The sequence below is a fragment of the Musca autumnalis genome, unplaced genomic scaffold (genome assembly GCF_047663935.1).
Source record: "Musca autumnalis isolate F117 unplaced genomic scaffold, ASM4766393v1 scaffold_1, whole genome shotgun sequence".
Taxonomy (NCBI): domain Eukaryota; kingdom Metazoa; phylum Arthropoda; class Insecta; order Diptera; family Muscidae; genus Musca; species Musca autumnalis.
The window spans coordinates 332,730,550-332,753,911 of NW_027411644.1; the positions used below are offsets into that span (position 1 = coordinate 332,730,550).

Here is a 23,362-nt window from a genome sequence, read left to right on the forward strand (position 1 = left end):
TATTTTTTTTAATACGAAATGAATTTATTGCCTCAAGACCTGTATATTCAATACAGAATATCAAAACACTTTATTATTTTATAATGGAATGACATGGCACAAAGAAGTAATACATGCTCTGTTCCAGAACCTGCAAGAAGCTACTATTTTTTACTACGATAGCATTTTTCCCTTTATGTTATCGGCAAAAATAGTAAAAATAAGTAGATTCTTGCAGTTCTGGAACAGACCAACAGTTTTACTGGAAGTTTCTCTCAAAACAGAGTATTCAAACAAAAATAAATAAATAAATATTTATTTAGAACAATCATGCCACAATTATCAAGGTAGTGTTGTCAAACCAGCTGTTAGAATATGAAAAGTCAAATCCCTTTTTATAAAGGGTTTTTCTGTAATTTCCCCAACAACACAAATAAAATTTTGATTTAACATATTCATAATTTTACGATACCACTACCTTTGTAATTGCGCCATAAGAACAATATAAGTTTTCATTTGAAATTTCCAAAAACAAAAAATGTTGATTTTTGTTTTATATCTGTATTTATTTACCGATATTTCGATCGTCTCCGACGATCATCATCAGGGATTTATTTTATCTTTAAGTAAAACAAAAGACATTTTTACATGAATATAAACAAAAATAACAACTTTTAATTACTTTTTAATTGTTAAGTGGATTGCAATTTACACTGTCTTTTCTCCATCACAGGTGATTTCCAACTGAACTATTTTCTCTTTTGATATTTTTGAATTGTGTTTCTATAAATCTGCGCACAGTGTTCTGTGTCAGTTTTAAAATTCATCCTACTTTCTGTAGGGACATTAATTATGTGTAACATCTCAAGCATATACCGACGTTTATAGTTATTTTCTTGTGTTAAAATCTTTACATCTTTAAAGTTTGGCGTATGACCTGTAAGAGCGCAGTGTGCAGCAATATACGCCAAATCATACGCCAAACTTTAAAGATGTAAAGATTTTAACACAAGAAAATAACTATAAACGTCGGTATATGCTTGAGATGTTACACATAATTAATGTCCCTACAGAAAGTAGGATGAATTTTAAAACTGACACAGAACACTGTGCGCAGATTTATAGAAACACAATTCAAAAATATCAAAAGAGAAAATAGTTCAGTTGGAAATCACCTGTGATGGAAAAAAGACAGTGTAAATTGCAATCCACTTAACAATTAAAAAGTAATTAAAAGTTGTTATTTTTGTTTATATTCATGTAAAAATGTCTTTTGTTTTACTTAAAGATAAAATAAATCCCTGATAATGATCGTCGGAGACGATCGAAATATCGGTAAATAAATACAGATATAAAACAAAAATCAACATTTGTTTTATTCAAAAGGACCTAGAGCCGAACTAAAACTAAAGAAAAACTTGAAGATCAAAGGTCAACTAAAATATTCAACAACAAAAACAAAAAATTTAAAGAAAGAACTGAATAATTTGTATCTGAAAAAATGTTGTCGGACCAAACAATTCCGGGTGGATGAAATGTTCAATTCTCTGTAAATCCGAATGATATTATATTTTTTTCTTGTTCTGCTTACACTTTTTCTTGGGATATTTCTTTACTCTCCAAGAGGGTGGCACTTGCACTATTTATGTATCTATGTATATCTATAAAATAGAAAAAAAAGTTGTAGGTATATTAAAATATCGTCTAAAAGTACCATAGTTTACATTAATTTTTAAACTTCGGCGTTGATATCTATAAAACGGTTATATAAACGGCTAATTATGTCCGTTTAAAGTTGAATTCTAAGAATAACGAGATTTATCTATATTGTTATTAGTTAATTTATAGCATATGTGAAGATTTTTAATAACAGTTTATTTTACAACGGTTCTTCTAATATTTTTTTTTATTTTAACAACGAGACAAAAATTCCCTTGAGATCTTAACATAACCACTACAGACTACTGCTAATACTACTCCTGAGTTGACAATGTTACACGTATTTATATTCATATGTCCTCTATTCGGATTTTTTATTTGTGACACGTTTTCTATAGCTCTGCTCGGCTATGTACCGTAAATACTTGGACGTTCCAGGGCCTGTTTTCTCCACAAATTTGTATAGATAACCTTCAGGATTCTGAAGTAACTGATACGGATGGCCCAGTTCCACGGCACTACCTGCATCCATAACTAGAACTCGATCATTATCCATAACTGTGTGCAAACGATGGGCAATGGTTAGGACTGTACATTTATCGAACTTTGTGTGGATTGCCTCCTGGATGAATTTGTCGGTTCTGAAAGCGCAAAAAAGAGATACATTTTACATAAACTGTAGTAAACCTACAATGTGCCTTGGACTTACTCTGGATCGACATTGGCCGTAGCTTCGTCCATTATCAGTATTTTATTGTGTCGCAAAATTGCTCTCGCCATGCATATCAACTGCCTTTGTCCCATGCTAAAATTGGAACCGCCATCGTACACCCGAGTCGATAATCCACCTTCTAGAGATTTCACATACGTTTTTAGTTTAACATCGTCCAGAGCTCGCCAAATTTCCTCATCCGTTCTTTCATCAAACGGATCAAGATTGAATCGCAAAGCACCCGAAAACAGAACTGGGTCTTGGGGAATTATGGAAATTCGACTTCGTAAATCGTGCAGTCCCAGCTTCTCAATGTCAAAGCCATCAATGTCGAGAAGTCCGTCATTTTTGGCTAGGCGGAAAATGGCCTGTATTATCGATGATTTGCCAGCACCCGTTCTTCCAACTATGCCTATCTTTTCCGTCGGTTTAATTGAGAAATTCAACCCCTTCAATATGTAGTCGCTCTTTTCGGAATATTTCAGTTTCAGATCTTTGAAATGTATACGACCCATGAGTGGCCAGTTTTCAGGCAGTCTGACCGATGGATCCGTGTCCAAACTAGGTTCGGTGGGAAGATCTATATATTCAATGACGCGTTCCACACTCGTCATGTTATTTTCCATTTCGGCAGTTTGACGCATACCCCACTGACACATTATAACCAATGACATCGACTGGGTAATGGCCAAACCGACATCACCGCTATAGAATTCCTGGTTTATCAACAGGAAACTAAATGTTACAGCCAATATATAGAGGACACAAATCAGATCTGTCCAGAAAGCGAAGGCTCGATTTGTTGTCACATACAAGTATAGAGCCGATGTATTGTTATTCTGATGATCATGGAATTCCGCTTCGAGGTGTCCAGTGGCATGAAGGGCCCGAATGGTTGTTAAGCCTTGGAATGTTTGATTAGTATGCGAGTAGACAGGACTGCGAGCTGCAAACATGAACAAAATGTTGATATGGTTATTAAAAAATATTAAAACAAATAATACTACTTTCAGCTTAAGGCCTCAGTAGCCAGAGCTGTTACGCCCATTATATTTATAATTGTTCCCCTATAAATATAATTGTTAATAAATAAAATTAAAACAAATAATTATTTCACAATAACAACTTTATAGTTATAGAAAGAAAAACAAGTAAAAAAGGGGCTTCAGTCGGGCAGGCCAGTCATATGATACATACAATAAAATACCGACTTCTATTTTCTGCACGCTAGATCTGTATTTTTCCCACTGTGCGGTGGCAGCGTAATGTATGCTAAATTTTATTATACCAAAAAATTTACCAATTTTCCTAAAAAGTTTTGGTCCATTTAACCCGCTAATTATCATCTAACATTGCAATTTTCCCCTTTGTCATAAACTAAATCCTCAGTCTGCTATGTCCCGTGCACAGGAATGGAGACAAGACAGATTGTGCCAACTACAGAGACATACGTCTCCCGAACTTTGCATAAAACGTGCTGCAAAACCTATGGTCAATGGAATAACCGGATCATACCTGGAAAATCGACAATAGACCAAATCTTTACTCTATGTCAAATCTTAGAGAAGACCAATGAAAAACAGATCGACACATACCACCTGTTCGTTCCAAACCATTTCTGAGTTTGGTATTCTTGCAAAATTAATACGATTATGCAGAATAACATTAAATTACACGATATCAGCAATTGAAGTAGCAATGAACAAAAGTGGACTTGACAGTAAACGGTGATAAAAACCAAGTTTATGGTATCAAAACTCAAGACGTCCAGTTGACTGGGACCAACTATGGAATTTGAAAATTTCATAAAAAATTGATTCGAAGCAGGGGAACTTGCGAAAGCAATAGTGCGATTCTGTAACTCTTTATCGATGGAAAGATACTTGTCGACAAACATATTATTTGTCCCTAACATAACATATGTTTGGATCCGAACATATAACTTGTTTGCACCCAAACGTATTATTTGTTTGCTGCATTTATTTTTCTGCGTGTAGCAACAAATCTGGTGTTGTAAAATTGTTAGTTGTTGTAATTCATGTAATGTAAGCCAACTAACACCTTATTGCATTTTCTACTGTTTTTATTATTGAAAAATTTAGTGATAAGGTAACACATGCAACGTTAACTGTGGCAATGTAGCTCTTATAAATTATGTGTGCCACTTAATAATTTATGACGTTTTAATGGCACAGTGGGAAAATTCATCATAATATTTTAAGAACATAATACATAGCGTTTTATTATGTGTGTTTTTTTTTATTTTCTTATAGTTGTTCCTATTTATGTCCTTTCTCATTCATAACGTGATATTTGAACCGTACAGTATCACAGTGGCCTAAATATATGAATATACTCGTACATACATATACAAAAAATATATATGTATATTGAATACAAAAATAAAGCTGTAATACATTGTAAATTTAACTGTGGCAAAATCCACTAAACTTGTATGGAAATTTGCGTGGTTTTTACAATTATGTTTAAAGTAAAATTACATTTAAATCGTGTGTCTGATGAAAGGTATTTTATAAAATAAAATAGATAAAGGATTTATGCAGAATTGTAAGAACACCAATTTCCCATACTGTCCGTTTAGAAGGACATCCGGAAAAAAGTTTTAAGAAAAAATATTTTATTAAAAAAAGAAATATATTTTCAAAAAAATATCCTGGCGCTCAGTGGGTTAAATTACATACGTCTATTATAGAAGTATCCAATAAACACCATCATTTGTGAACTACTTACTCATTACTTCGATTCTTTTCAAACTGCGACTAGCTCCAATATACAGTCCACGACAAGCATACAACAAAAGGATCATTATAAAGGCCGGAATTAAAAGCCAATAATTAGCCGTTGCAACCACAACTAATACAGCGACAGCATTGACGATGAACTAGCATAGGAAAAAAATATTTCAGTATTAAAAGTTTGAGTAAAATTAAAATCTTGTTGAATATATGTAAATGTGTAGGTTCCCAGCAAACCAAATTTCGGACGTCCGACGATGGATTTATTGTTTTCGCCTAATTTTTTCTTAAATTGGAGTAGTAAGGAAAAATGTTTTTTTTTTAATATAGCGATTTAAATTTTGCATTTTCTTTAATAGCGAAAATGAATCAGGCGTTGGCGTTTTAATTTCTACCGCCTTTTTTCGATAATGAAAAAAGTCAACTTTTTTGTACACATGTACATTAGGGTTATAACTTTTTTGTAATTTTTGAAAATATCAAAAATACCACCGCATAGCCGTGTAGAGCATGAAAAACTACTATCGCGAAAAAAAGTTTCAGCACCAAATGCATTGAAGTTCAGTAATGCATTATTAATAATGACATATACACTTATTAACTTCGTTTTAATCTAATTTAAAATCAATATCAAACCAATTTGTTGTCAAATCGCGATATGTCTAAGAATATAATTCACCTTTAAAAACATTGCAATTTTTTTCTTTATAAAATCGCGAATTTTATATTTATATTTATTGTACCTACCGAACCGGAGAATATGTGGTCATTTGCAACGAATTCGCGAAAGTTACAGACTGTTTTTAATGACTTTTCCTGTGAGAATCGTATTTGTTTTTATAAATATTTATTAGAAAAAATATCAAAAGGACTTTAGTAATCGCAGCCGTTGCGGAACTTTTTTCACTGAATCGAGCATGGTAATGGCGTGGTATTTTTTGGGTTATAGCCCTAATGTACATTGTCCAATATTGTTCTGTCTTATGTTTATAATTTAATAATTGTTGTTATGTTATTATCTCACTCACCGAAATGGAATCTAACATCGCCTGCGGTAGAGCCACATCAATGTTACTTATATCACTGGAAAATCTGTTCAGTATTCGACCCGAAGGATTTGTATTAAAGAAATACATATATGAACGAATTATACCATTGAAGAGGCTGTCGTGCAAACGCAGCGAAATCTTCAGGCAAATCATGAAGAATCCAAATGTGCGCATGATGTACAGGATCAAAGTACAAACGATCAATATTGTGTAGATGAGGACCATGCGCTTTCTTTTAGATGTGTACTCCGCATATGTATCATGTTCTGTGGGCAGTGTTTCTTCCCAAGTGGCCCTAAGCAAAAAAAGGATCAGTGGGGGGAGGGAATGGAAATAACTCAAATGAAAAAGTACTTACCACCGCGAAATGAATATGTCCATTACAGCTTGACACCCTCGGGCCAATATAAACAGCAAAAACACGAATATTATAACCCAAGGCATACCCAGTGCATGGAAATATGACAGATATGTTTGCAATCTAACAGAACCCTGCATTTGGTTCTCTTTGCGATCTTCGCCTTTGTCTTGTTTGGTCGATTTTTCCACATCTTCTTTGCTGTCTTTCTTCACATTATCGATTATGCTGTCCGTATGTTTCACAGCGTGTTTGTTCTCTTCTTCCTCCTGCTCCAGGAGAGAACGGAACACGATACTATGTTTAAGTGTGTCGTAGGGCCCCTGTTCAATGACTTTGGAATTTTCCATTAGTATTAAGTGATCGGTGTGCTTGAGGTGATGAATGTGATGAGTGACCAAGATTCGTATTTTATCGGCTAAGAAACGATTGAAGCACTTATTCAGCAGAAGTTGTCCGACATGCGAGTCCACTGCAGACAGGGGGTCGTCAAAAACATATATGTCAGCCTGTCTGTATACGGCTCGAGCTAAACTAATACGGGCCTTTTGGCCTCCACTTAGGCTTATACCACGCTCACCGACAATAGTGGAATCACCATATGGGAAGAGCGAAATATCCCTTTCCAATTCGCAAGCATGAATCACTGACTTGTAGCGGGATTCATTGAACTTTTCTACAAACACAATATTATCTCGTATGCTGCCTTCGAACACCCATGCTTCTTGAGGCGCATAGCTCACCTGGCCGTTAACTTCAACGTTGCCGTTAATGATTTCCAACTCTCCCAGTATGGCATTCAGCAGGGTAGTTTTTCCAGATCCTACATTTCCCACAATTCCAACAAACTGCCTTTCCGTGATAACAGCACTAACATTGTCGATGTGTTTACGACGACTATCCGAATCCATCTTGTCCCAACTAGCCGTCACATTGTGTAGAATAACACCTTTCTTTATAGCTCTAGGATTATGTACACGTCCACTGAAATTACCCTTATCGTCGTCGTCCTCCATGGCGAAATTTTCAATGCCACCATCGGCTGGGTCTTCGCTTTGCATTAGGAACATGACTACGCGTCGTGCACACACCACTGTTTCCGCCCATGTGGTTACGGCCAAGGGCCAGAAATGCAGCAATGAGTCGTTTAGGACATCGTAATACGAGGAAACGATGAAAACCTTTTTGGCCGTCACTATGTCACCCGTATACACGTATGCCACCAAGCTGATGAACAGCGCGAATTTCGATATCATATTTGTGCATTGCAACGCGGCGTAGATGTTCATTGAGCCTTTTATGGCCTTCACTTCCTTCTTTCGTACAATGGCGATCAGTTTTGCAAATGACTTTTCCCAGGCGTACATTTTTATTACTTGCATCGCGGTGATAATCTCGTTCATTAAGTTCACCCGGTCGTCACCATGCTCTGCCGATTCGTATCGAAAGTGGGCCGATGCCTTTGCCGCCCATGCTTGTAGTGGAATGAAAATGATAATGAACCCCAGGCCGACAATGGCTGGCCAACCCACTTGCAAGTACATCAAGTAGCCCATGATACATGCCTCAATAGGGCCCTTCCACAGATCGTGAAAGAAATAGAAGGTCATGTCGAATTGTGGCAAGTCCGACGACAGAACAGCAATGGCAAAACCGCTCATTCCTCTGTTGTCTGCCGTCACTGAGGAACGCAAACACTTTCGGTACACCAATCCGGAGCATGCCAATCGAATTCTCGTTCCCACTTCGAACAGATAAAACATAAAGGGATGAAAACACAGCGTAGCTACCAGTGAGCACAGGACTATACCGGTTGCGTACAGGTAGGCCTGTTGTTTGCTTATGTCAGTCTGGCCCTCAGAAAAATAAGACACCAAACCACCCAAAAATAATGGTTGAGATGAACTGAAAAGAAAATAAAATAAAGAAGAAGAATGGACATAGTTTCGGGTAAAACATTTTTTTGTTAAATTATGGGCATAGCAAGCAACTACATTCAAATGGTGATAGTGCAGATTAAGGATGAGTGTATTATATATAGATGCATAGAATACAGTGTCCGATTAATTTTCGACACATTTCAGTTTTCTTTTGACCCATTATTAAAACGCAGTTTCAGATTCCGCAAAAACTTCCCTGTTGTGGAATTCTGTAACTCATTTTTGAGTTACCGACAAAAGTCGGTAAAATTAAAACGCAAAATTATGAATGCAAAGTATAAATAAATGTTGATATTGGTAGGAATTAGCGACAACCTTATTTTGGTTGTTAACTTACAGAAAATTTTCGTTCATTACCGAAAATACATGCATTTTAATTTTACCGATTTTTGTCAGAAACTCGAAAAATGTATTACGGAATTCCACTACAGGTGTTAGTAAGCTCCTTTCATATAAAGTTAGTTCAGGCGTACCGTGAATTTATTGTAAACTAAAGCTTTGTTCCAGAACTAACGAGTTTTTACACATTTTGCATATTTTCCCCCAAATTTTTCACAAATAGCACTGAATAGCATTCTCTTTAGAAACTTTTTAGACGACAAATTAGGGCGAGCAAAAATGTGCAACATGTTTATCGACTTCTGATAGGCTGACACGCCAGTTTTTTGACGTTTATGTCATTTTTCCGTTCCCGTACATTTTGGAAAAATGTGTATGTGGAAGTAATTTTCGACGTTTTTTTATTTGTATGCCAAATGCATTTTTGCTGTATTTTTAGTTCTATGTCATATAGTCAAGGGATCGATAGTTTAATACAAATTATTGAGGGTTTCCACTTATCGGGGACGAATTATCTGGATTCTACTGTTGTATTATGTTATCGTCAAAGGCTGCTGACAGTTTTTGTGTCCGGATTGTCTGATTTATCTGATCGCTTTTACGTGCTCTTCGCCATATAAATAAAATAATTTAAAAATGTGTACTTATAAATACTAAGTAGTAGACACGTGAACTAAGTAGTATCAGTATTATTGAATTATCTACCACCTATGTTTGACAGCCTTTGACGATAACGAGCTTGGTTTGTATGTATATTATTTGTTCGCAGCATGTATTTGTTGATGTTAGTCATCATAAAAAGCAATGTGGTGAAATTATTATCTTGTATTCGAATTTCATTTTTATAACAACAATGATGCCCAAAATAACGAAAAGAACAACATTGAAGTACTTCTATGTTAACTCTTAACTAATTTGGAAACAGCAACAAATAAATGGCATACTATAAGTGATTGGCTAGACAAAGGTGGAGTTCGATAACTTCTATTTATACGAACTTATAGCTTATTTGCGAATGTGAAGAGATGACTAAAATTGACGGAGTTGGCCCTAGAATTCATAGTAACTGGTCATACCAGAACTGCATTTGTTATAATCTTTTTGGATATCAGTAATTTTCATCGCCTTCCGAACATTTTCTAAACTCAGAAATAAAAGTCATCATTATATTTTGTAAGCCAGTACCGTAACTGAGGCGTATTCTGATAACGTAATTTTTGTTTAAAAACTCAAAATACGAAATTTTCCCAAAGTCCACTTATCTATGTGACTCCAATGAAAAACCTTGTGGTCTTCTACATTAAGTCATATTGATGCTCTATGAGGAAACATACTGGAATTCTATGAAGAGACCATTTAAATATCTATGTGCTGATTGGTTTGCACGATAAATTTCGAATATTGATTATGAATGTTACATCAAATTAAAGTTCTGTAGTTGAGTATTATATTCTAACGAATGTTCGTTCATTCTAAAAAAACCCACTACATATATAAAATGCAGGTGTTGTTGTAAAATCACAAAATTCTGTATTTTTGATTTTTAATTTTTGGCAGCTTTTAACAAATAATTCTTTAAATTTGTCCTTTTTTGTACGGAAATATTGGAAAGGCCTAAAATCTTCGATTTCACTTTATTTGGTATACTACCACTCACTGGCACATTTGTATAATTGCGCATGGCATACGATTTTCATCAGAGAGATCGAGTCGCAGGGGTTACCTTTCCCACAGTATTAGTTACCGCTATTTTAATGAAGAGGGCGTTTAACTTGTGTTCACTACACTGACACTGTAAGCAATGTTACATAGAAGGGGGCTCATTTTCACCTTTTTTTCTTTCCAAATACTTTCATAAATAACAACACGATTAGTAACTCATTCTGGAAACCTGTGAGTCATGGTAGAATAAGAAAAGGTAGCAGCAATACACAGCTGACTGAACTGGGTTGTAACGTTAGTGTCAAATTTCATATGACATTTTATACGTTTATTTCTATTTCGATGTACATTAGGAACATATATTTTTTGAGAAAAAAAATATATCATTTGGAAAAAAACATTTCCCAGAAAGACTTCTTCATATCAATGATATGTAACCTCCTCCAAGTTCGAACGATAAGCCGCGCAGTAAATCCCCGCTTGTAGAGGCGATACAATGTTTGTTAATATGTGAGGTACTTTGTTAAAATTTAAAAAAATAAAGCCCTAATAAACATGTGCTTCTTTGATTTCTAAAACAAAACATTGAAACAGCTTCCCCTTTTTCTATGAATTTCCACCGACCCCAAACTTTTCTGCAAGAATTCTACTTTCTGCGAGAATTTATGCATTTAGTGGAATGATGTGGAAACAAAAAAATTGAAAATGTAACGAATTTTCATTCATGTTTTCCAAAATATTCAATCAATTGTGAAAAATTATTAGTTTTTTAAATTCCAATAATTTATAGACATTTCCTTGTTTTGTTTACAAAAACAACTGGCAGTAACGTTACAAACAAAAACAAATTCCTTTGTGGTTGTTGTTCGAGTTGTATTTGTTGTAGTATTAACTTTACCTTGTACTTGTTCTACCATGCCTGTGAGTTATTATTATCTAAATACCGAATTTAAAATTGCTTATTAAATGACGCAGTTTAATTCCCAGTGTGTTCCTACAAATACATAAAATGTTTCTAATCCAACTTCATAGATAAGGTCTCTAAGGTCTTCGGTCTTATGTGTACTATCAAAATACTTACTGTATCGATATTTCCAATATCGAATATAATATGCAAATTGGCACAAACTTCCATCCGTACGCTCTGAAAATCATGTGCAAAAGATTTGGTTTCTTTCGCCGCACCTCCTTCTCCCAATGCTTGATAAGGGCAAACGAGACGCTTCTGCTGTCCAATGTGGGAATGTGCGCATATAAATCGTCGGCTTGCAACTTTTCTTTATAGCCCCGTTTAAATGTTTCACGTGTCCACCTGTAAATAAATAAAAAACAAACATCAGTAATGCACCTGAAATAGACAGACAGACACCTTCATGATTGTTTGCCATAAATCAATGGACGTCGCTTATTTGGAAGTGACAGCAACAAGGAAATCTGGTTATGACAGGCCATAAACCAATCAACAAAATCCCCCACCAACAACAAGTCAGAGATCCATTTGACTGACAACCTTAAAGCTCCACAAGTCATTACTTTATTTATTCTTAATACTTTGTTTATTTATGTTTTTCTTTTTTTTCATTTTGATAACATTTTTCATAATGCTCCGAAAATTCCACACATATTAAGGCATATAAAATTTATTTACTATTTTATTTTTGTCTTATGCAGACAAAGGTCATTATGGTTTTATTATTTCTCTTTTAAATTGAACTACTATTATGAGGAGATGTGTGAAAATTGTGTATAAATTATTATTTTTAATTGGTTAAAAAATGGCTTGGTTAGTTAAAGGCTAGTTAAATATATGAATTATGCCACTTTTGTGTTTTAACTTTTTGGTGTTTCATTTTTAACGTTCAAGCAGTCATGCGTATAAGTAATAAGAACATGCGTATAATTCGTATTACTTATACGCATGACTGTTCGCACTTTAAGAGGCATGCCTGAAGCGTTTATGGTGAAAAAAGTAGAACACATGTATTCTTTGGCATACTACCGAAATACGTAGAGCGTATGATATTTAAAGTTGAAAAAATTTTACTCTGACAGAACGTATATGGCAAAAACCAAAAATGTTTTACAATCGACGAATCCGAGTTTCACCCTTTCAGAATTCGCGAACTGTTAACATATTCTAAATAGTACGACTGAAATCTTTTAAAATTAAGTGTTTTAGAAGGGATCCCATAATGTCGACCATTAAAATTAATTTTCGTGGAAGCTGTGTTGGCATCAATGTAGAAAAATGGGTTGAAGCCGACAAGTTTTTTTATGTTCCCATCTGATTTCTGGTTTAACCTTACATTTTATAGACCTATGTCCAAACAAAGATTCAAAGAATACACCATGGACAACATGATAATAGCGTATGATTTTTTATATATCCACTGCATCCACCTACAATTTATGCTGACATTTTGAAGCCGGAATTTCGGGGTTTTTTGAATTTCTTTAATAATCCGGACGCGCAACAAGACAATATTCAAAAGTCATAACATTCTTATAGAACTCTTAATTTTACGTCGTTTAATGTATATCTCATGAGTGTGCTCCGTACAGCGTCCTAGTAATTAGAGTCGAAGTACCAAAACTATTTTTGAGTGTAAAATTTGCAAATGTCATTCAATTTCCTTTGAACCCCGCGTGAATTTAGTCTTTTTTAGCGACGGATCTAATGAGCCCTTCCGCGTTTGAATTCATTCACTAAAACCGCGGAAATAGATACTTTTTTGAAAATCTGCAAAAATATATTTTGACAAATCCGCTTACTAAGCCGAGATTTTCTTTGAACATTTTTACATATATGGAATCCTGTACTCGCGACTATAATACATATTTGCAAAAACGTGAGTCATAAATTACATAGATACGCGAGTAGTATGGGTCTTTTACGCAAAATAGAATGTGGAGGCACATCCGCGGGTCTTGATGAATCTAATTGAAATAGGTGTATATTGACGCATTTTTGATGGACGCTAATGAAATCGGATGCGAATCAAAATCGTATGCACATTGCGCGAGTTTTACCAACTTTAGGGTTTTTGCATTGTGTGATGCAACTGGCGGCACACAATGGCCGCTGAGTGAAACATCGAAATGTACATAAATATTGAATAAGATTGATTCGCTGCATCCAAAAACGGATGCGCATCAACTGATTTTAACTAATTCGCATTTTTTGAATGATTGTAATTTCAATATTACTCTTAATTTCCTATCCTAATAAGTTATCACAGTAAGCAACTAAGCGTTCGCGATGGTAAACCATATTTCTTGATGAAGTTTTAACAGAACACATTAATTGTTGTATGGGATTTCAGCGAAATAGTTGGAGAACTTTCAAATATTTTTTTTTCTAATTTTTCGAAACAAACCAAAAAATATATGTACATATGTATGTATTTGTAACAATATTTCCCAACTATAAGGTTTTCTCTTTTGTTGTTGCTATAATATGTAATTTTTGTACCCAATCTCTATAAATTTGGTTTCATATTTTTCCACGCATTTTCTAGATTCCGCGGATATTTTTAATATATTTTTTGAAGGTTTGTACGGACTCTGGGGCAGGATAATTTGGATATACTTCAATAGTTGTTTATTATTTGTTGTTTACAGCGAAAATAAAAATATTTTTTTTAGTAAATATTTAACCATCTACGAATAGATATGGACTGTTGTTAACGATTTATGCATACATTTTCTCATAACAACAAATAAAACATTTTTAAATATTTTTTCTATTTCATTTAGTACTATTTGGTACATTTCGTACCCATAGGTACGACCGTACAACCGATCCGTACACCCAAATCCAAATTGTACTAAATTTAGTACCATTTAGTACTTTTCGTACACTCATAGCTTCCAAAAACCCTTTGGTACACCTTTCTTACTCTTAATCAGTAACCCTCAGTCCATATTTGAGGAATCAAGCTCTATCTGTTTACCCAAATCCAAACTGTACTAAATTTAGTACCATTTAGTACTTTTCGTACACATAAGTACGAATTTCCAAAACTTCCACAATTCTAAACTCTACCAGTAATGTCAATTCCAAATTTCAGGGTTCCAGCTCTATCCGTTCACCCAAAATCCCCATTGTACAAAATTTAGTACCATTAAGTACTTTTCATACACAAAAGTACGAATTTCCCCAATCCTACAATCCAACAGCAATCTCAATTCCAAATTTCATGACCCCAGCTCTGTCCGTTCACCCAAATTCCTATTGTATCAAATTGAGAACCTTTTCGTACACATAAGTACGAATTTCCAAAACCACCCTCATATCTCAATCCTACACTTCAACAGTAATCTTAATTCCAAATTTCAGGTTTCCAGCTCTATACGTTCACCCAAATCCAAATTGTACTAAATTTAGTACCATTTAGTACTTTTCGTACACTCATAGCTTCCAAAAACCCTTTGGTACATCTTTCTTACTCTTAATCAGTGACCCTCAGTCCAAATTTGAGGAATCAAGCTCTATCCGTTTACCCAAATCCAAATTGTACTAAATGTAGTACCATTTAGTACTTTTCGTACCCATAAGTACGAATTTTCAAAACTACCTCTATCCTACACTCCACCAGTTATCTCAATTCCAAATTTCAAGATTCCAGCTATATCCGTTCACCCAAATCCCCATTGTACCAAATTTAGTACCATTTAGTACTTTTCATACACACAAGTACGAATTTCCAAAACTTCCCCAATCCTACACTCCAACAGTAATCTCAATTCCAAATTTCAGGATTCCAGTTCTATCCGTTCACCCAAATCCCTATTGTACCAAATTTAGTACAATTTAGTACTTTTCGTACACATAAGTACGAATTTCCAAACCAACCCTCATATCTCAATCCTCCACTTCAACAGTAATCTTAATTCCAAATTTCAGGTTTCCAGCTCTATACGTTCACCCAAATTGTACTAAATTTAGTACCATTTAGTACATTTCGTACACATGAGTACGAATTTCCCAAACCATTCTCTTGTATAAACATCACTTCCCAACCTTGATTTCCATATCAAATTCCAATATTCTAGCTATATCCGTTCAAAATATACAATTGGTACTAAATTTGTTAACTTTTAGTACTTAACGTACACTTATAGGTCGAAATTCCAAAAACCCTTTGGTACACATTTCTAATTCTCCATCAGTTACCCTCATTCCAAATTTCGGAATTCTAGCTCTTCCCGTTTGCCTAATACAAAGGGTACTATATGTAGTACCTTTTAGTACTTTTCGTACCTTTCTATTTCGAATTTCCAAAAACCCAGCCTTATCTCACCCCTACACACCAACAGCAACCCACAGTCAAAGTTTCAGCTTTCTAGCTTCAGCGGTTTCGTCTGGGCGATGATATGTCAGTCACTCACTCATCACTAAGCTCTTTTATATATATAGACTAGCAAAGTGCCCGCTACTTCGTATGCGGAAAGGATATAAAAAACAAATAAACAGTATAAAATATGAAAATGGCGAACACTGAAAATTTTATTGCACTAATACCAATTTTAATCAATATTTATTGTTATTTTAGTACTGTTCGAATCCTCTTTAGTTCGATTTGAAAAAGATCAGCAGTATCTCACCCTTACATATTAACAGCGATACCAACTTTGCACACCAATACTCACCCTAAATCCAAAGAATACAGATTTCAGCACTGTCTCTACACCCAACAACAAATTGAGTGCCATTAAGTACTCTTCGTACCCATAAGTACGAATTTCCAAAACTACCTCAATCCTACTCTTCAACAATAATCTCAATTCCAAATTTCAGGATTCCAGATTCCAAATCCCAATTGTACGAAATGTAATACTTTTCGTTCTCATAAGTACGAATTTCCAAAACAACCACAATCCTACACTCCAACAAAAATCTCAATTCCACATTTCAGGATTCCAGTTTTATCCATTCACCCAAATCCCCATTGTACAAAATTTAGTACCATTTAGTACTTTTTGTACTCTAAGTACGAATTTCCAAAACTCCTTACTTCTACACTGCAACAGTAATGTCAATTCCGAATTTGAGGATTCCAGCTCTATCCGTTCACCCAAATCCAATTTGTACTATATATAGTACCATTTAGCACTGTTCGTACACATAAGTAAAAATTTCCAAGAGTACCTCAATTCTATACTTCAACAATAATCTCAATTACGAATTCAGGATTCGTTCACTCAAATCACCATCGAACCAAATTTTGTACCATTTAGTACTTTGGTCACTTCATCAGCGACACTCAGTCTAAATTTGAGGAATCAAGCTCTATCCGTTCACCCAAATACAAATTGTACTAAATTTACTACCACTTAGTACTGTTCGTACACATAAGTACGAATTTCCAAAACTTCCTCAATCCTACACTCCACCAGTAGTCTCAACTTCAAATTTCGAGATTCCAACTCTATCTGTTCACCCAAATCGTAATTGTACCAAATTTAGTACCACTTAGTAGTTTTCGTACCCATAAGTACGAATTTTCAAAACTATTTCCATTCTATTCTCTAACATCAGCCTTAATTCAAATTTCAGGATTCCAGCTCTATCCGTTCGCCTAAATCGTAATTGTTCCAAATTTAGTATCATTTAGTACTTTTCGTACCCATAAGTACGAATATTCAAAACTACTTTCGGTCTACTCTCCAAGAATAGCCTTAGTTCAAAATTTCAGGATTCCAGCTCCATCCGTTCGCCCAAATCGTAATTGTACCAAACTTAGTATCATTTAGTACTTTTCGTACCCATAAATACGAATTTCAAAACTACTTCCGTTCCACTCTCTAATAGCAGCCTTAATTCAAATTTCAGGATTCCAGCTCTATCCGTTCGCCTAAATCGTAATTGTTCCAAATTTAGTATCATTTAGTACTTTTCGTATCCATAAGTACGAATTTTCAAAACTACTTTCATGCTACTCTCCAACAGTAGCCTTATTTCAAAATTTTAGGATTCCAGCTCTATCTATTCGCCCAAATCGTAATTGTACCAAATGCAGTACTATATAGTAATTTTCGTACCCATAAGTACGAATTTTCAAAACTACTTTCGTTCTACTCTCCAACAGTAGCCTAGGTCAAAATTTCAGGATTCCAGCTCCATCCGTTCGCCCAAATCGTAATTGTACCAAATTTAGTACTTTTCGTACCCATAAGAACGAATTTTAAAAACTACTTCCATTCTACCCTCCAACTATATCTTTAATCCAAAATTTCAGGATTCCAGCACTATCCGTTCGCTTAAATCATAATTGTACTAAATTTAGTATCATTTAGTACATTGCGTACCCATAAGTACGAATTTTCAAAACTACTTCCATTCTACTCACCAACAGTAACCTTAGTTCAAAATTTCAGGATTCCAGCTCTATCCGTTCGCCCAAATCGTAATTGTACCAAATTTAGTACCATTTAGTACTTTTCATACCCATGAGTACGAATTTTCAAAACTACTTCAATTTAACCCTCCAACTGCAGCCTTAATTCAAAATTTCAGGATTCCAGCTCTATCCGCTCAGCCTAAATCCAAATTGTACAAAATTTAGTACCATTTAGTACTTGTCGTACACATAAGTACGAATTTTCAAAACTGCTTCCATTCTACTCTCTAACAGCAGCCTTAATTCAAATTTCAGGATTCCAACTATATCCGTTCAGCCTATATCCAAATTGTACCAAATTTTGTACCCTTTAGTACTTTTCGTACCCATATGTACGAATTTTCAAAACTACTTCCTTTCTACTCTCTAACATCAGGATTCCAACTCTATCCGTTCGCCTGAATCATAATTGCACCAATTTTAGTATCATTTATTACTTTTCGTACCCATAAGTACGAATTTTCAAAACTACTCCCATGCTACCCTCCAACTGTAGCTTTAATTCAAAAATTTTAGGATTCCAGCTGTATCCGTTCAACCTATATCCAAATTGTACCAAATTTAGTACCATTTAGTACTTTTTGTACCCATAAGTACGAATTTTCAAACTACTTCCATTTTACTCTCGAACAGTAGCCTTAGTTCAAAATTTCAGGATTCCAACTCTATCCGTTCGCCCAAATCATAAGTGTACCAAATTTAGTACCATTTAGTACTTTTCGTGCCCATATGTACGAATTTTCAAAACTACGTCCATTCTACCCTCTAACAGTAGCCTTAGTTCAAAATTTCAGGATTCCACCTCCATCCGTTCGCCCACGTCGTAATTGTACCAAATTTAGTAAAATTTAGTACTTTTCGTACCCATAAGTACGAATTTTCAAAACTACTTCCATGCTACCCTCCAACTGTAGCCTTAATTCAAACATTTCAGGATTCCAGCTCTATCCGTTCAACCTATATCCAAATTGTACCAAATTTAGTACCCTTTAGTACTTTTCGTACCCATAAGTACGAATGTTCAAAACTACTTCCATTTTACTCTCCAACTTAGTTCAAAATTTCAGGATTCCAACTCTATCCGTTCGCCCAAATCATAAGTGTACCAAATTTAGTACCATTTAGTACTTTTCGTGCCCATATGTACGAATTTTCAAAACTACGTCCATTCTACCCTCTAACAGTAGCCTTAGTTCAAAATTTCAGGATTCCAGCTCCATCCGTTCGCCCACGTCGTAATTGTACCAAATGTAGTACAATTTAGTACTTTTCGTAACCATAAGTACGAATTTTCAAAACTACTTCCATGCTACCCTCCAACTGTAGCCTTAATTCAAAAATTTCAGGATTCCAGCTCTATCCGTTCAACCTTTATCCAAATTGTACCAAATTTAGTACCCTTTAGTACTTTTCGTACCCATAAGTACGAATGTTCAAAACTACTTCCATTTTACTCTCCAACAGTAACCTTAGTTCAAAATTTCAGGATTCCAACTCTATCCGTTCGCCAAAATCATAAGGGTACCAAATTTAGTACCATTTAGTACTTTTCGCACCCATAAGTACGAATTTTCAAAACTACGTCCATTCTACTCTCCAACAGTAGCCTTAATTCAAAATTTCAGGATTCCAGCTCTATCCGTTCAACCTTTATCCAAATTGTACCAAATGTAGTACCCTTTAGTACTTTTCGTACCCATAAGTACGAATGTTCAAAACTACTTCCATTTTACTCTGCAACAGTAACCTTAGTTCAAAATTTCAGGATTCCAACTCTATCCGTTCGCCCAAATCATAAGGGTACCAAATTTAGTACCATTTAGTACTTTTCGCACCCATAAGTACAATTTTCAAAACTACGTCCATTCTACTCTCCAACAGTAGCCTTAATTCAAAATTTCAGGATTCCAGCTCTATCCGTTCGCACAAATCATAATTGTACCAAATTTAGTACTTTTCGTACACATGTGTACACTTTTCCTAAACCACCTCCTTATGTCAACCGTACCTTTTAACCTTGATTCTCACACCAAATTTCAACCTATAACCTTTATCCGTTCGCAAAGTACGAATTGGCACCAAATTTAGTACACTTTAGTACTTTTCGTACACTTATAGTTCGAATTTCTAAAAACCCTTTGGTACACCTTTCTAACTCTCCATCAGTGACCTTCATTCCAAATTTCAAAGTTCTAGCTTTACCGGTTCGCCAAATACAAACGGTACCATATTTAGTACCTTTTAGTACTTTTAGTACCCTTCCAGTTCGAATTTCCAAAAACCAAGCCTTATCTGTCACCTTCGGACCAAGAGTGACCCTCACCCAAAATTTCATGATTCTAGCTTCAGCCGTTTCGTCTGGGCGTTGATGAATCAATCAGTCAATCAGTCAGTCAGTCAGTCAGTGAATCAGTCACTCTACTCTTTTATTAATATAGATAACTTCAGCAAGAATGCCATGTTTCTTATGTGTCGAGGCCTTTACCTAAACAAACCAAAGGCATTTTCATCTTCCATGGACTCCAACAAAACCGAATTGGTATATCAGAAAACCAGCAAATCATTACTAAATAATGGGTTTTATAGTACTTTTTTGTTATTATGTGGTCACTATAAGTGAAAAAATAAGCTAATATTGATACCAGCAATCTGTTCTTTTTTTGTCAACAAAAATCTCGCTTGCGACGGTGAGCGTTGAACACACAACACTAGGATTTGTAGTGGGACACACACGCTCTGTGCAGCCGTACTCATAAATTAATAAAGAGTAATATAAGTAGTTAGTCATAATGACTAACGGATGTGTATTAGATCGTTAAAATCGGTTAAATACGTACAAACTAAAAAAATAGCATAATGTTTTGTACCCATATTGGTCCCTAACAGTATGTTAAATTCCAAAGCCATTTACTGAATTTTAATCATAGAATAAAGAGAGTATAGGCCAGGTATGCTCCTTCATATACGTTACCGGATGTACAATAACAACACCATACTCTCTCTTCATTCTCATCTGCCGTTGTTTAGCAAAGGAAAGTCACTCTCAGAGAGGCTAGTGCATAAAATAATGGATTATGCCATGTTTAGACCCTAATACATTTTTAAACCCAATTTACAAAAACACGTAAAAATACAACTGATTGTCAATTCTACCTTCTAAAATATTTAGAATATTTAAAAATATTACTGTAAATTTTAAGTTATTTATAAACAGTTGAATAAAATCGAAATTACCAAAAGTTTCGCCTAAAGAAGATACAACAATAATATACCTGACATTTACGGAAACACTGATTGCACGTCCAATCTTCTTATATTTCAGATAACGAACAATTGTAAAACAAAGTGACGTAGAAAAAAGTACACAGTTTAAAAATAAATTGTTTCAGCACTGCCCCACACATGGAACAGCGAACATCAACACGTTTGGAGATCAGCCATATTGTTCGTGTGGCCTAAACAAAAAAACTTTATCGCCTTTTTTAATTTAACAATTAAAGCATTTAAGATAGCCAATTCGAAACAGCAGCGAACTGAATTGAAACTAAAACATTAGAGATTAGGAACACTTGAAACTTGTCACCTCTTCGGGAAGTTAGAAATAGTTTATGCGTTTAATTCAATAAACATTTTAATTTAATATTAATAAAATATTTTGCATTGTAGACTAAAAAGCTTTTTAGACTATACACATAAGGTAAGGTCAGATCAGGTAAATATTTGCTCCAGCAACCGGCAGTGTGCGATTGCTTAGAGCAAGTTTAAATAATTGAAATTTATTCGCACTTGCTCTCAGTAAGCGCACACTGCCTGCAAATATTTGTCTAATGTGACCATACCTTTATACGATGATTAAGTACATTATCTATATTTATTTGACATACATATATTGTATGAAAGTGACAACTTAAATCCACTGGATTCCCTATATCCAGCGTAGTCTAAATGTACTATTATGCGCTCTGTTACATGTGATATGCAGAAAGAAGGATCGCGTTAAATTTTGAGTTAAATTCAAGTTTTAAGTTGTTTTTCATTTAAAATCAAACCATAATTTGTAATTATTTGTTACACGGTTTTGTGTTTTAAATGAGATTTCAATTATAGCGGATTAATTATACGGGCGCTCAAAGAGCGTTAGTGTGTTAGGAAGATATTTTTCTACGTCGCGCCGTGAAGCCGAAATCATAATAAACGTTTGCGTAATTTGTGGTAAAATAATAAAGTAAAACTCAAACTTGGCGGCACTTTGCCTTTTATTATTCTACAGAAGTCAACCAACACCTTAAGATAGAAACACAATGAAATACGCCGCTTTTTCACGCTCAGTTTCATGTAAAAGATTAAAGGCCAAGTACTACCTAATTCAAATGAATTAGGTATTGTGTTATCGGCTTGAGTTACTTTCAAGAAAATTTGAAGTTGCTTTCAAGGCACTTACTTACCATGGTAACTACAAGGTGAAGTGCATTAAAAAATATGCACCAGGTTTTTTTAAATAAAAAATATGTAACCACCCTTTTACACATGCAAGTGATAGTTCGTAAAATACCAATACACTCACACATGCTGATTTGCACACAATCTTTCGATTCTACTACCGAGAACATTTCATTGGCAATAATCAATAGAAGAGCTTTGAAAGTAAATCCAAAATTTTTCTGAACGGGAAATTCGAACAAATTGAAGTTTCAACTATAATAAATATGCAAACACAACAGTCTGGAAGTTATTTACAATCAGGGGCTTGAACTAAGCTCTCTTTACAAAAAAAAGTGTTATACCAACACATATGTATGTATGTTTAGAAGTTGATTTCATCTCCCAGCTTATAAATGTTATCACAACAAGCGATGTAATGGCGACTTTAATTTTTAGCAGAATGGATTTTTACATAGGATCCAAAAAAGCAAATAAACTATACAATTTGTTGCATATGTATTGATGGTAATTCCGATGGTTGCCTTTAGCGTTCTTTTACCAAAAATGACACAAAACTTTACTCAAACGTTGATTGTGCTTTCGGCTTTACAGATTCCCGCCACAAAGGAAAATATATGTATATGTATGTGCATATATGCTTTAATTTCAACACAATTTCTATTTTTCATCGGTATGCGATGCTCATACATCCATCCTTACCAAAAAAACCATTTGGATAAGAAATTTGCTTCAAGTATGGGGTTGGGTTTTCTTTCTATTTTATCTTTGAATTTGTTCATTTTTTTTATTTTATTTTTATTTGATTAAAATTAGTTTCGTTTTTTGTCAATTTAAAACGTTAATTTTGTTAATTTTTGTATTCGTTATTAATGTTTCACGCCATACACGAACCGATCACTTTGAAGTTCTCACGCGATATGAACACTATTCACAACATTGCGAAGTTTTTTAATCAGAATACCGCAAAACACTTTCCAAAATATGTACTGATTTTTAGCGACGATGTCTGACATTGTCATATTTACGACAATAAACCCCACAACAACATCGATATGAGTTCTA

General features: G+C 34.6%; 1 protein-coding gene across 2 annotated transcripts; it reads right to left on the reverse strand.

Annotated features, from left to right (window-relative positions):
- Positions 1 to 1,837: 1,837 nt before the first annotated feature.
- On the reverse strand, positions 1,838 to 23,331 carry LOC141390218 (probable multidrug resistance-associated protein lethal(2)03659). Of its 2 annotated transcripts, XM_073962999.1 has the most exons (7): positions 23,000 to 23,331; positions 11,536 to 11,766; positions 6,514 to 8,418; positions 6,135 to 6,450; positions 5,102 to 5,252; positions 2,348 to 3,296; positions 1,838 to 2,279 (listed from the first exon to the last, which is right to left on the reverse strand). In XM_073962999.1, the coding sequence occupies exons 1-7, from the start codon at positions 23,077 to 23,079 to the stop codon at positions 2,000 to 2,002; spliced, it is 3,912 nt and encodes a 1,303-aa protein (XP_073819100.1). In that variant the 5' UTR covers positions 23,080 to 23,331; the 3' UTR covers positions 1,838 to 1,999. The 2 variants fall into 2 exon arrangements, with proteins under 2 accessions (XP_073819100.1, XP_073819101.1); XM_073963000.1 differs by lacking the exons at positions 11,536 to 11,766; positions 23,000 to 23,331 and adding an exon at positions 10,450 to 10,586.
- Positions 23,332 to 23,362: the final 31 nt, after the last annotated feature.

Coding starts and splice junctions, on each gene's coding strand:
- LOC141390218 (XM_073962999.1), bottom strand. CDS start 23,079: ATGAACAAATTCAAAGATAAAATAGAAAGAAAACCCAACCCCATACTT. Junction 11,767..22,999: donor TTATCCAAATGGTTTTTTTG/GTAAGGATGGAT, acceptor ATTTATTTACAG/GTGGACACGTGAAACATTTA. Junction 8,419..11,535: donor ATATTGGAAATATCGATACA/GTAAGTATTTTG, acceptor TTTTCTTTTCAG/TTCATCTCAACCATTATTTT.